The sequence below is a fragment of the Pelobates fuscus genome, chromosome 1 (assembly GCF_036172605.1).
Source record: "Pelobates fuscus isolate aPelFus1 chromosome 1, aPelFus1.pri, whole genome shotgun sequence".
NCBI lineage: Eukaryota > Metazoa > Chordata > Amphibia > Anura > Pelobatidae > Pelobates > Pelobates fuscus.
Window position 1 is genome coordinate 82,395,619 of NC_086317.1, and position 12,106 is coordinate 82,407,724.

General features: G+C 41.8%; 1 protein-coding gene across 1 annotated transcript in view; it reads left to right on the top strand.

Moving 5' to 3' along the window:
• RPA1 (replication protein A1) overlaps positions 1 to 12,106 on the top strand; it is a 70,485-nt gene that overhangs the window by 46,026 nt on the left and 12,353 nt on the right. Inside the window, exons 9-14 of the mRNA XM_063449938.1 lie at positions 3,260 to 3,328; positions 3,415 to 3,607; positions 3,707 to 3,846; positions 4,968 to 5,116; positions 6,364 to 6,496; positions 10,254 to 10,430. Coding sequence (XP_063306008.1) covers positions 3,260 to 3,328; positions 3,415 to 3,607; positions 3,707 to 3,846; positions 4,968 to 5,116; positions 6,364 to 6,496; positions 10,254 to 10,430 — 861 coding nt within the window. The remainder of the gene's footprint in view (positions 1 to 3,259; positions 3,329 to 3,414; positions 3,608 to 3,706; positions 3,847 to 4,967; positions 5,117 to 6,363; positions 6,497 to 10,253; positions 10,431 to 12,106) is intronic.

Consider the following 12,106-nt stretch of genomic DNA (forward strand, 5'->3'; position numbering starts at 1 on the left):
GACAGGGGTGTCCCCTATCTCCGTTGCTGTTTGTCCTGGCCCTGGAACCCCTGCTCTCTACTATCCGCCACCACCCAGACATCAAGGGAGTACACATAGGAGATACACACCATAAGCTTGCCGCGTACGCAGATGACCTCCTATTCTTTATAACACACCCAGAGATCTCCCTCCCCAATCTAGTGCAGGAATTCCAGACCTTCGGCAGGTTATCGGGGTACAAGATCAACTTCTCCAAGTCATATGTTTTAAATGTCAGCGTACCCACAAGGAGAACGACGCAGCTCCAACGCAGCTTCGCGTTCCAGTGGGCCGCTGATAAAATCCACTACCTCGGCACCTGGCTGACGGTTAGGGAATCGGAGCTCTTTACAGCAAATTTTGCCCCGATACTGACTAGATTCCAAGCAGACATGAGGGAGTGGGCCCTACCGCACATCTCCTGGCTGGGCAGAATCCAAGTAATTAAAATGAACTTGCTACCGAGATTACTCTACCTCTTTCAGGCTCTGCCCATCTCGATCCCCACCTCATTTTTTACCACACTTCGACAAGCGATGGGAGCCTTTGTGTGGGACGGGAGGAGACCCAGACTAAAATACGCACTACTTACCCAACCTAGGAACAAAGGGGGCCTAGCCCTACCCGATTTCCGGCAATACTACAAGGCATGCCATCTGCAACGGGTAGTGGAGTGGTCTAAAACTGGGGTCAGTAAATTATGGAAACAGGCGGAGGAGGGGTTGGCTGGGATCCCAGCCGCCCTCATCCCGTGGCTCCCCGGGGGGACCGACGGAAAGGAAACGCACTACTCCACATACACGAAAGCGACGCTGAAGGTATGGAGAGGGAGTGTCGGTAGACACACACTCTCCACATACCCGTCCCCACTGCTCCCCCTCACACACAATCCAGGCTTCCCACCAGGCAAGGACCCTAGGGCACTGAGGGCCCTGGTGCAATGCCCAATGCCGAGGCTGAGACGTGTGCTCCGGTCAGGGGTTGAGGTCCTTAACTGACTTGTGTGGTGACCCTAACCAGCCGTTCACGACCCACTTCCGATACGCACAACTAGTGAGCTACACCAAAACCCTACCACGGGCAGTAGCCCTCACGAGGGGACTCACTACCTTTGAACAACTCTGTGTAGACCCTGACCCATTACCACATGGTATCTCGCAGCTTTACACCCTCCTTCAAACACACACACCCACGGCCACACCACGTTTTATGGGTAAATGGGAGGAGGCCCTTGACCATACATTCAGCGCAAGGGAATGGGAAAAGATATGTGAGATCACACACCACTGCTCCATATTTAGTAAGAGCCAGGAGATAGCTTATAAGATACTCACGCAATGGTACTGCACCCCAGACACAACTCAATACATACATGCCCATGGGACCAACATATGCTGGAGATGCACAAATGCACCGGGTACACCCATACATATATGGTGGGCTTGCGAACTCATCCAACCATTCTGGAGGAAGATACACACAATCACATCCCGCTTCTCTGACAACCCACCACCACTAGAACCTGCAGCAATGCTGCTCCACCACACGACTATACCGATTTCTAGGTACAAAAAATCGCTTACAATCCGCATCCTAAACATGGGCAAGCAAACTATACCACAATACTGGAAAAAGAGTGAGACTCCTTCCCTTCTCAAATGGTTCACCCACATGGAGGAGCTGAGAGCGGTGGAGGAGCTCTCCATGTTAGCAACTGAAAAACAGCGTCAGACATACTTGGACTCACTGGATACTGACTACGACGAAACAGGACTTCCTGACGATGCTACAAAACTAAATATAGGACTATACTCTGCCTAAATGATTTAGGGGACGACGGACAGACCCTCCTCCTCCTTCCCTTCACTTTCCTAACCCTCTCCCTTCCCCACTACCCGAGAGTCACAAACGAGAAATGCTACCCAAAGGTCACGACGACATAAAGGCACTGGAAAGGAACCCTTACATGTTTACCTCCCTACAAAATGGCATTCCACTGTCATAGTAAGCTGTCAATAGGGAACCTCCACAGACGCGAACCCCCACAAATGCAAATTAACAGATCAGGTACTCATCCCTCTCGCACAGGCAGATCACAAAAAGCTCTCGCAAGGGACACAAGGGAGGTAATAGAGAACTCTTCATTAGACACCTTAGAGGTAGCCAACTAGAGGGATCTTGTCTTAACCTGAGGGGACAACAGCTTAGCCAAGGGTGGTTACCCCTCTTCGGATGACCACAATGCAAGAGACAAACGGGAAGAGTTTGGGGGAGGGAGGGGGGGACTCACCTTCATGAGCTCTTATTGCTGTTGATATCTGGGACCTGCGTGTCCGACAGCCTTGTTGGGCCTGCGTGCCCGTTCTATGTTAACATGTTGTTGAAAATTACACAGACCTGCGAGTCTATGCAGAAATGACCCTATTTCCCTCCTATATCCTGGAAATAAAAATTATATTTACAAAAAAAAGACACTCTAGGCACCACAACCACTTGAAAGGATTTGAAGTCATTATGGTGCCTGGGGTCTGTCGCCCGATCCTTCATCATGCTAAAAGGTTTCCCATGTAGCCGATATGTCTACTCCCTAGTAACCCAGCCTCCAGTTATGATATGGCAGAAGTGGGAGCTAGGCTTCTGCTTCATACCATACTAGTCCATACCAGCCCCCAGCCAATACTCTCAGCCAGTCACTGCCCTCTACCCACAGTGTGTCATGTAGCAGAGCATAGCCATTTCATCATTGGAGGCCGTGCTGCAGGTTGCCACTATGGACAGACCATCTCTACTAAATGGTTAGCAAACAGTTTAGCGGTGATTTGGGACCATGTGCCAATGGTCTTCAGAGACCATAACCACTTCAATTAGTTGAGGTGGTTATGGTGCCGACAGTGTCTCTATTAAACTTTGTTTTTTTTTTTGGTCCGTTAAATAGTCTATAACATAGAAATAGAGAATGTAACGGCAATAAGAACCATTCAGCTCATCTAGTCTATCCAATTTCTAAATCATTAGTCCCTGTCCTTATTGTACATCTGGGGTAGCCTTATCCCTATCCTATAACATTGGACAACAAGGCTCTATGACAGATTTAAAGCTTTTAGCCACTCCATGGCACTGAAAGGGTTTTTCGCTGCACACTCAAATTTGATAAATGTTCACATTTGTACTTTGATTTTAAGCATAGTTAGTGAATATGCTGATCTAACTTTTGTGTGTGTGTATTTATTTAATACAGGGTGAGATCCGTGCTACTGGTTTCAATGAACAAGTGGACAAGTTTTTCTCCCTCCTAGAATTGAACAAGGTGGCTATTAATACAAAAAAATGTAAAAATAAAATTTTCGTTTACGCTCTGTGAACAATACAATACCTTAATATCCTCTGTTTTAGGTATATTACTTCTCTAAAGGAACTCTAAAGATTGCCAACAAACAGTATACATCTGTAAAAAACGACTATGAGATGACGTTCAACAATGAGACCTCTGTTATTCCCTGTGAGGACTCTTCTGATGTTCCGACGGTGCAGTTTGAATTTGTACCTATTGGAGACCTGGAAAGCAAGAATAAAGACACTCTGCTAGGCAAGTATTTTGTTCAACATTGGATCAACCGTGTATCGAATTTTAATTCATAGGATTTCATAATCATTGTCTTTCTTTTAATGTTTATCAAATCTGCAGATGTAATTGGAATTTGTAAGAGCTTCGATGATGTAACGAAGGTTACAATAAAGTCAAACAACAGAGAAGTATCCAAGCGGACCATTCATCTAATGGACACCTCGGGCAAATTGGTTTCAACGACTCTGTGGGGCGAAGATGTAAGGATGTTTTAAAATATTGTAGTAGTTGGTGCTGCCAGTGTTTACAAAGGCTAGTTATAGTCATTGTCCTACTAGAAAGTATTAATCAAAATTAAATAACTTGCTATGTGCTCTTTAATTTTTCGATCCATGTTATACACCGTTTAGTGGAAACCTTTCTTGATTGCCATTATACCAGTGTATTCCCGAGTCTACAATTTTCTGTGCTCCGATGTACAAACACTTTTGGTCTGTGAGAAAATTACACATTGTGCTAATGCCACAATTGGCATCCTCCTAATTATCACTCTCTGGAGGTTGAAACATATTCCAAAAACCTGTGGGAGGCTTGTGGCATGCTTTTCAATAATAGTCATGTTGCAATCTGTAGATTTAGCTTTCTGTCACTTATCCACTAAAGCATATTGTGTGTAAAATAAAAACAAATCTTCCCTCCTGCATCTTTCCTTAAAACTTCACTATGAAAGCTAAAGTAATAATATGAAAGCAAGCAAGGAAGTTTAGCTTTTTTATATTGCAACTCGTGTACGCTGTGTTTTCCAAGATTCGCAGGTAACCTGATTACCGTGCGATCATAATGGGAAATGTCAAAACTGAACCCCAGAAAATACTGAGCACAGTCAATTTACATAGCTTGCTCCCACTCTCATCTCAAGGTACTGTCTATAATGGCACAGGTTCAGCTAAAACTAGCTGTTGAACTGTTTGCATATCGCCTAGGGTCCCCCAAAGGTTAAAGGGCAATCTAGATTTGAAATTCCATGCTAGACTGTGTGTAAAGGGGTAACATCTATACCTCAATGGTAAGACCCAAACAAGGCCAAAATTATCTTCTGGCGTTGTCAGATTTCTGTTGGAGACTGGAGCTGGCTAGGATTTGGATTTGCCACCAGATTAACTAAAACTAGTTGAGATCTGCGAGGATCAACAGAAATGCAAGCCCTTTGTGTGACTGTTCATTATTAGTATTATTTGCTTTGTTTTGCTTTATCGTTGGTTATGTTTTGTGCAAGACTTGGTATTGCAGAAATTAGCATTTACTTCTAGAAATGTTGCTCCCTTGCTAGTTTTCTGCAAGACTTTTAATTAAAAATTATGTTTATTTTTCTTTGTTTCAGGCAGATAAATTTGATGGCTCCAGACAGCCTGTTGTGGCTATTAAAGGAGCCCGTCTTTCTGACTTTGGCGGTCGATCTTTGTCTGTTTTGTCATCCAGCACTCTAATGATAAATCCAGATATTCCTGAAGCATTCAAACTCCGAGGATGGTAGGATATGGGCAAATAAATGTTTTGTTTAGAAGTAGCAGCCTTTCCAAAGTTCTACACTTTTACAAACCTTCCTTAGAAATTGTTTTTTAAACTGAAACACTAGTGGGCGCTATGTCAATGCTGAATCATTTAAATGCTGTAGTTTTAACCCATTTGGTGTTGGAGGAACTGCAGCTGTTAATGATTTCCCAGAGCCAAAACATCAAAACCCAGTTGAAGGTAAAATTGCAAGTCTTGCATATAAGGAGCTCAGAACAGAAGCATAGATTACTGTTTGCAGAAGTCCCTGACTGGTACTATGCTAGTCTCTGCAATGTACATGGATTCCTATGCCTAGCGTCTTGGAGACACATCTCTGTTTCTTAAAAAGGACAATATAAAATAGTTCTACAGTACGCAAAACTGAAAACTATAATACAGGTTTTTTATTTTTTATAGTTTTTGTAGAAACATACAAATGAACCTGTATGATTTTTTTTTTATTTTTTTATGTCCTGTACATTCTGTAAGCATATTTTTTATATATCTTTTTTTTTTTCATACGCAATATAACTTTTCATCACATAAGTTAAATTGTCCATTAATCTTTATTTTCCTCAATAATTGTGTGTCTTGTGATGACAGATACTCTATCTAGGGGAAATGGTTTATTAAAAAAATAAAAATGGATTCCTCTTATCTCTGTTGTTTTAATGTAAATTGTCAATTTTAAACTCCAAATTTTCCATATTTTTTCCTTCCTATTTTTTTTTTTTTGAAGGCAGCAAGGGGAGTTGGGTCACAATAACAATATAATGCAGGGTGGTTTCTTGGCTTGAGGTCATGTCAGTCGCTTGCATTTCCTCTGTTGTCGCTCCCTGATTGAGTATACGTTAAAAATAAAAGTACCGGGGACTAGCCTTTCCAGTTCTTATTTTGTAATATAAACTTTAATATTGCAATAAAATATTTTTGTTTGAGGGTTTTTGTAATGTTTTAATTACATATGCCCTTCCATATAATCTCTTTAAGATTTTACCTAAAACAATGTGTTCCCTCTGAAATATGTATCCATTCAATAGCCGTTTGATGGTTTATTGATGCAATGAAGAAGACTGCATCCTATGAATACTACTAAATAATTATTTGTAATTCTATTTCTTTAATAAATATGGATGGCATCTCACCAGGACAAAATACGTGTGGTCCCATTTGCACCTTAGACTTTGGAATTTAACAAATCTGAACATCTTTCTTTTCCAAAGGTTTGATTCCGAGGGACAGGTTTTGGAAGGCACATCCATATCTGAATCAAGAGGCGGTGGAATGGGTGGTGGAAACACAAATTGGAAGTCTTTATTGGAAGCAAAGAATGAAAATCTGGGCCATAGTGACAAAGTATGATTGTTTCAGTAATACATGATTTTTCTATGTAGAATGTATGAATTGTGTGTTTAACGCTTGTATTTGGATTCAGTTTGCTGCACACTTAAAATAAGCAAAATAGCTTTGATACGGTCATTGCAAGAGTTCCTTAGGTAAAATTTAACTTTAGTAATTGAGTGCAAGAGCATGAAATATTCTCCTCCAGAGCAACAGGAAGGGGAACCAAATCCATTCAGCTTTTGCTTGCAGACACTGTTCAGCCTGAGAAAGTGATGCAATTAGCTTCTGAGAAATGGTCTGCTCTGGTAGTTCATTTGAGTTAATGGAGCCCAGGAGCAGCGTCTGGAGTTAGTACATGGGCCAGGAAATAAACAAGTTTACGAGCATCAAGTTACTCTTGACCTTTTGTTTGTGTGTGTGTGTGTGTGTGTGTGTGTGTATATATATATATATATATATATATATATATATATAGTGTGTGTATAAATATATACACACACTGATTTATTGTGTCATGTAGGAAAATGCCATTGAGGTGTTCTGGAGACATCAAAAACAAAGGCTGGTGTTCAAGGGGTTTATAAATGCACAGGGATTTCACTTATGTATGTTAGGTTAGTGTTAATGAAAGGGTTGATATTTGTCGTCTGTGCAAGTTTTACATGTGCACTCACCCACACACATGTGTGTGTGTATATAATATTATTATTGCCATTTATATAGCGCCAACAGATTCCGTAGCGTTTTACAATATTATAAGAGGGGAGATTTAGCTATAAATAGGACAATTACAAGAAAACTTACAGGGACGATAGGTTGAAGAGGACCCTGATCAAACAAGCTTAGTCTAGGAGGTGGGGGTGTAAAACACAATAGGACTGGGAATAGCAATCAAAATAGGTGGGAGTGAAGCAGAGCTGGTGGAGAGAGTAGAGTGCTGCCCTTCAGGAGAGAACAAGAGACAGGTATGTGAGGTAGAGGGTTACTCTGGGAGGCCATAAGCTTTCCTAAAAAGATGGGTTTTAAGGCACTTCTTAAAGGATTGAAGACTAGGGGAGAGCGTGATGGCGGTAGGCAGGCTGTTCCATAGGAAGGGAGCCCCGCCCGCAAGAAGTCCTACAAGCGTGAGTTGGCTGTATGGGTTCGAGTAGTGGACAGGAGAAGGTCACGGGCAGAGCGGAGAGACCTAAAAGGGGCATACCTATAGATCTTTGAAGAGATATGAGGGGCTGGAATTGGTCAATGTTTTATAGGTCTGGGTTAGCATTTTGAAATGACTCCTATAGGATATAGGAAGCCAATGTAAGGACTGAGGGGTGAGGAGTGAGAGGATCGACTAGAGAGGAAAATCAATCTGGCGGCAGCAGGGATCGGAGGTATCATTAGAAAAGGAGACACTGAATAAGCGTTGGGAGAGATAGGAGGAAAACCAAGAGAGAACAGTGTCACAGAGACCAAGTGATTGAAGAGTTTGAATAAGGAGAGCATGATCAATGGTGTCAAAGGCAGCACAGAGGTCAAGAAGTATTAGTATGGAGTAGTGGCCTTTAGATTTAGCTGCGATTAGGTCATTAGTGACTTTGATAAACGCAGTCTCAGTAGAGTGGAGAGGGCGGAGAGAGTTGGAATTGATGAAGTGAGACATACGGGTAAAGACAAGTCTTTCCAGAAGCTTTGAGAGAAAAGGGAGCAGGGATATGGGACGATAGTTAGAAGGGTTGGATGGGTCGAGGGATTGTTTTTTCAGGATAGGTACTACAGTAGCATGTTTAAGGTCAGCAGGGACAATGTCAGAAGAGAGAGTAGTTGGTGTGCTATGAAAGGCACAAGACAAGGGAAGAGAGATCTGATAAGGTGAGATGGGACAGGATCAAGCGGGCAAGTGGTGGGGCGAGAGGAAAGGAGAAACGCAGCCACCTCTTGTTCAGTAGCCAGGGAGAAAGTCTGAAGAGTAGGAAAGGCATGGTACCTGTGGTTGAGAGAGAGAGGCAGGGTGGGGAGAATTATTCTGTTCAATCTTGTCGGTAAAGTAGCATGCAAAGCTCACAGCAGGGCGAAAAAGAGTTAAAAGTGTCAGACGCATGGGATTGCGGAGCATGAACTAATGACAGTGGACAGTATGATTGTTTGGCGAGAACAAGGGCTGCACTGTATGAACACAATATGAATCTATAATGCAGAAAGTCTCTCTGGGTGCGAGACCTCCTCCAGGAGCGTTCAGCACAATGGGAACATCTTTGCAGGTAGCGTGTTGATTTATTATGCCACGATTGGGGGCATTTCCTCCTCGAGGTGCATGTTTGGAACGTTCAAGGCAGAGGTGAGGGTAGTGTTATATGTGGAGATGGCCAGTGAGGGACAGGAGAGTGAAGGGATGGATAGGAGTTTCAAATCAATATCAGCTGACAGCTGCTTTAAGTCAATATAATGAAGGTTCCTCTTGAGTTGAGGGGGGGGGGGGGTTAGGCTTAGGTTGTTGGGTGAGGGGGTTCTCGAGAGCAAATAAGGTGTTGGTCAGAGAGAGGAAATGGAGTGTTGGAGATATTAGACACTGTACTTACATAAGAGGAAACAAAGTAGAGGGTATTGGCAGCTACATGGGTGGAAGAACTAGCCCACTGCGATATCCCAAGGGAGGAAATAATTGAAAGTAGTTTAGAGGCTGCTGAGGTCAGAGGTGGGTTAACGGGAATATTGAAGTCCCCCAAGAATTAGGGATGGTATTTTAGAGGAGAGAAAGTAGGGTGGCCAGGTAGCAAAGTGGTCAAGGAAGAGGAGAGGGGAACCAGGGGGGCGATAAATAATGGCAATGTTAGCAGAGAAGGGTTTGAATAAGCGAATAGAGTGAATTTCGAAGGAGGAGAGAGGGAAGGGGAGTTGGGTAGAGTTTTGAAGGAGCAGTGAGGTGAAAGGAGAAACCCTACACCGCCACCTTTACTGTCAGACTGTCTTAGATTGTGTGTAAACTGTAGACCACCATAGGATAATGAGGCAGCTGTGTCAGATGGAGAGAGACAAGTTTCAGTTAAAGCAAGTAAGTGAAGGGAGCGTGAGATGAAAAAGTAATGGATGGAAGTAGATTTAGTTATGTTGCACACAGAGCGTACATTCCAGAGGGCAGAATGGAAGGAGGGTTACATGGGATGGATATAAGATGGGGAGTGGTTTCTAGGGTGGACTCAAGGTAGGTGGGTAGAGGCAGGACCAGGATTTGGAGAGACATCGCCAGCTGCCAGGAGCAGAAGTGTAGAAAGTAAGAGAAGGTGGGAGTAAGATTTAAATGTTTTGGGGATTTACAAGGAGTTGGAGGGGAAAGGGTGGATAGGTATGAATATAGTGTATGTGATGAACAAAGAGAGGAGGGTAGTAAACCAGGAGAAATTAAGAATGTGTCACTAGGAACAGGTAATCTGAAAGAGTGATTTTAGTAATGAGAGAAGTGAGGATGAAACAGACTAATAGTAGAGAGAACATAAAGTAGTGTTTTGTTATAGATGAGAAAATTATAAAGGCAGCTAGGACCTAGGAGAGTGTGGAGGGGTGAAGGTGAAGGGTTAACTGTTCTGTGTTGTTGGAATGGCGTGTGTGTGTGTGTATGTATGTGTATATGTATGTGTGTGTATATGTATGTATATATGTGTGTATTACACACACCCAACCTCTTATTTCAATGTAGTAGATACATTTTCAGGAACTCTGACAACACAGATGACATAATACACAAGGACCGAGGCATTTGCAATATTCATTTCTTCTCTCTAAATTTCAGGCTGACTATTTTACCAGCGTGGCCACAATTGTATATCTCCGAAAGGAGAATTGCCTGTATCAGGCTTGCCCTTCACAGGACTGCAATAAGAAGGTGATAGATCAGCAAAATGGACTTTTCCGATGTGAGAAATGTGACAAAGAGTTTCCAAACTTCAAATATCGCCTCATACTGTCAGTGAGTATTACATGAATATAGATTCTCTTTATTACTAATTTTTTTGAGAAAGCGTAACATTTTTAATAAATAGGTTTCACATAACAAATTGCAATCAGCCCCATCAATCAAGTTATGGTATTGTAGGTATCTGTTAGAATCTAAAAAAAAATTGTATCTTGTAATTCTGAATCCTTTTATTTGCTCTCATCTAAATGTAAACCTATTACACAAGAATGCACCTTTACGTTAAAAAAAAAAAAACATTCAAAAGGCAAACAGAAATATTGTAACTTGTTTGGTTTAATAGATTTAATTGTCAGATTGGTTTCAAATAAGTCCTTGAAGGTGTTATGACATTCAGGTTTTACTTTCTAAGTATTGATTTTATATTTATTTTTTTCCTCAAGTAATGTGGTTGCCCTGCAGGTTCTGCCTGATCATTTAAACAATCAGCATTGTTTCCAGAGGAGATTGATGACTTTTTTTAATATGGGAAAATATCTTCCAAAATGAGGGGATGGTGGGATTAAATGTTATTGTTACATTGCTTCCCTGTCCTCTGTTGCAGGCAGTCCTGTTTCATAATGGAGGTTTCCACATAGGTCTGTCCTTGTTCATCACAATGCACTTTTTAGTGTGTGCTGTGTGTCCAGGAGCTGTCATAGAAATGTGAGCAATTATTGCTGTCATAACAAATTCTTCTTTAAAGACCTTATTTCAAAATTTGCAGTCTTACAAAAAAAACAGGGATTTCATGCTAGCATAAGGACTGTGTTATCAAAGTGTAACATTTGGTGCTTAAGGAGTTATTATATGTGCATATGTGTTTTTCTACTGTGCTTGCCAAATCAGAAAAACCTAATCCAGCTATCAATGGCACCCATAGTATTCTTCAGGTGCTCAAAATCTAAAAGGGACACTACAGGCACCCAGACCACTTAAGCTTATTTTAGTGGTTTGGGTGCAGTGTCCCAGGTCCCTTAACCCTCCATAGGTAATTTATTGCAGTTTTTGATAAACTGCAATAATTACCTTGCAGGGTTAACTCCACCTCTAGTGGCAGTCTACCAGACATCCACCAGAGAGATTTCCGGGTGGTTAGGTGACTTTTGGTCGCCTAACGGATGCTGGCCCGACATGAGGACATCCAGCGTCACCCTAACCCTCATTGGAAAGCCTTTTACAGTGTTTAGAGTTTGTATATGAGATCACCATGTGCAGCCAAAGTATCCAATGGATGTTCTACATTTGCAATAGCACTTCTAGTCTGATTTCCAATCCAATATCATTATTCTATACATTACCATTATGTATATGTTTACCTTTTATGTTTCCCATTACACATCAGATACAGGATCTTATGCATTTGTCTGCACATGCAAACACAACTTTATTGCTCATCTTTTTATTCTTTATCTGCAAACATTTCTACCAGAAATTTAAGCGAAAGCCTTAACCATTGAACTGAGGAAATCTTTTCTTTTGATGCCAGTGAACTTGTAATTCGAATGTGTTTTAAATAGCTGTTGTCTCCCAGACCCTGACACTACCTGCACTTGTCATTTTACAGCTGCAGTAACTGCTTTAGGAATTAAAGTCCAGCTGAAATCTTGTTAACTTTTCTCGCGTGTTGTAACTGTTAAATGATTTTGCTTAAATACGCCTCACTCGTGCTGACATTGATCCAGAATACA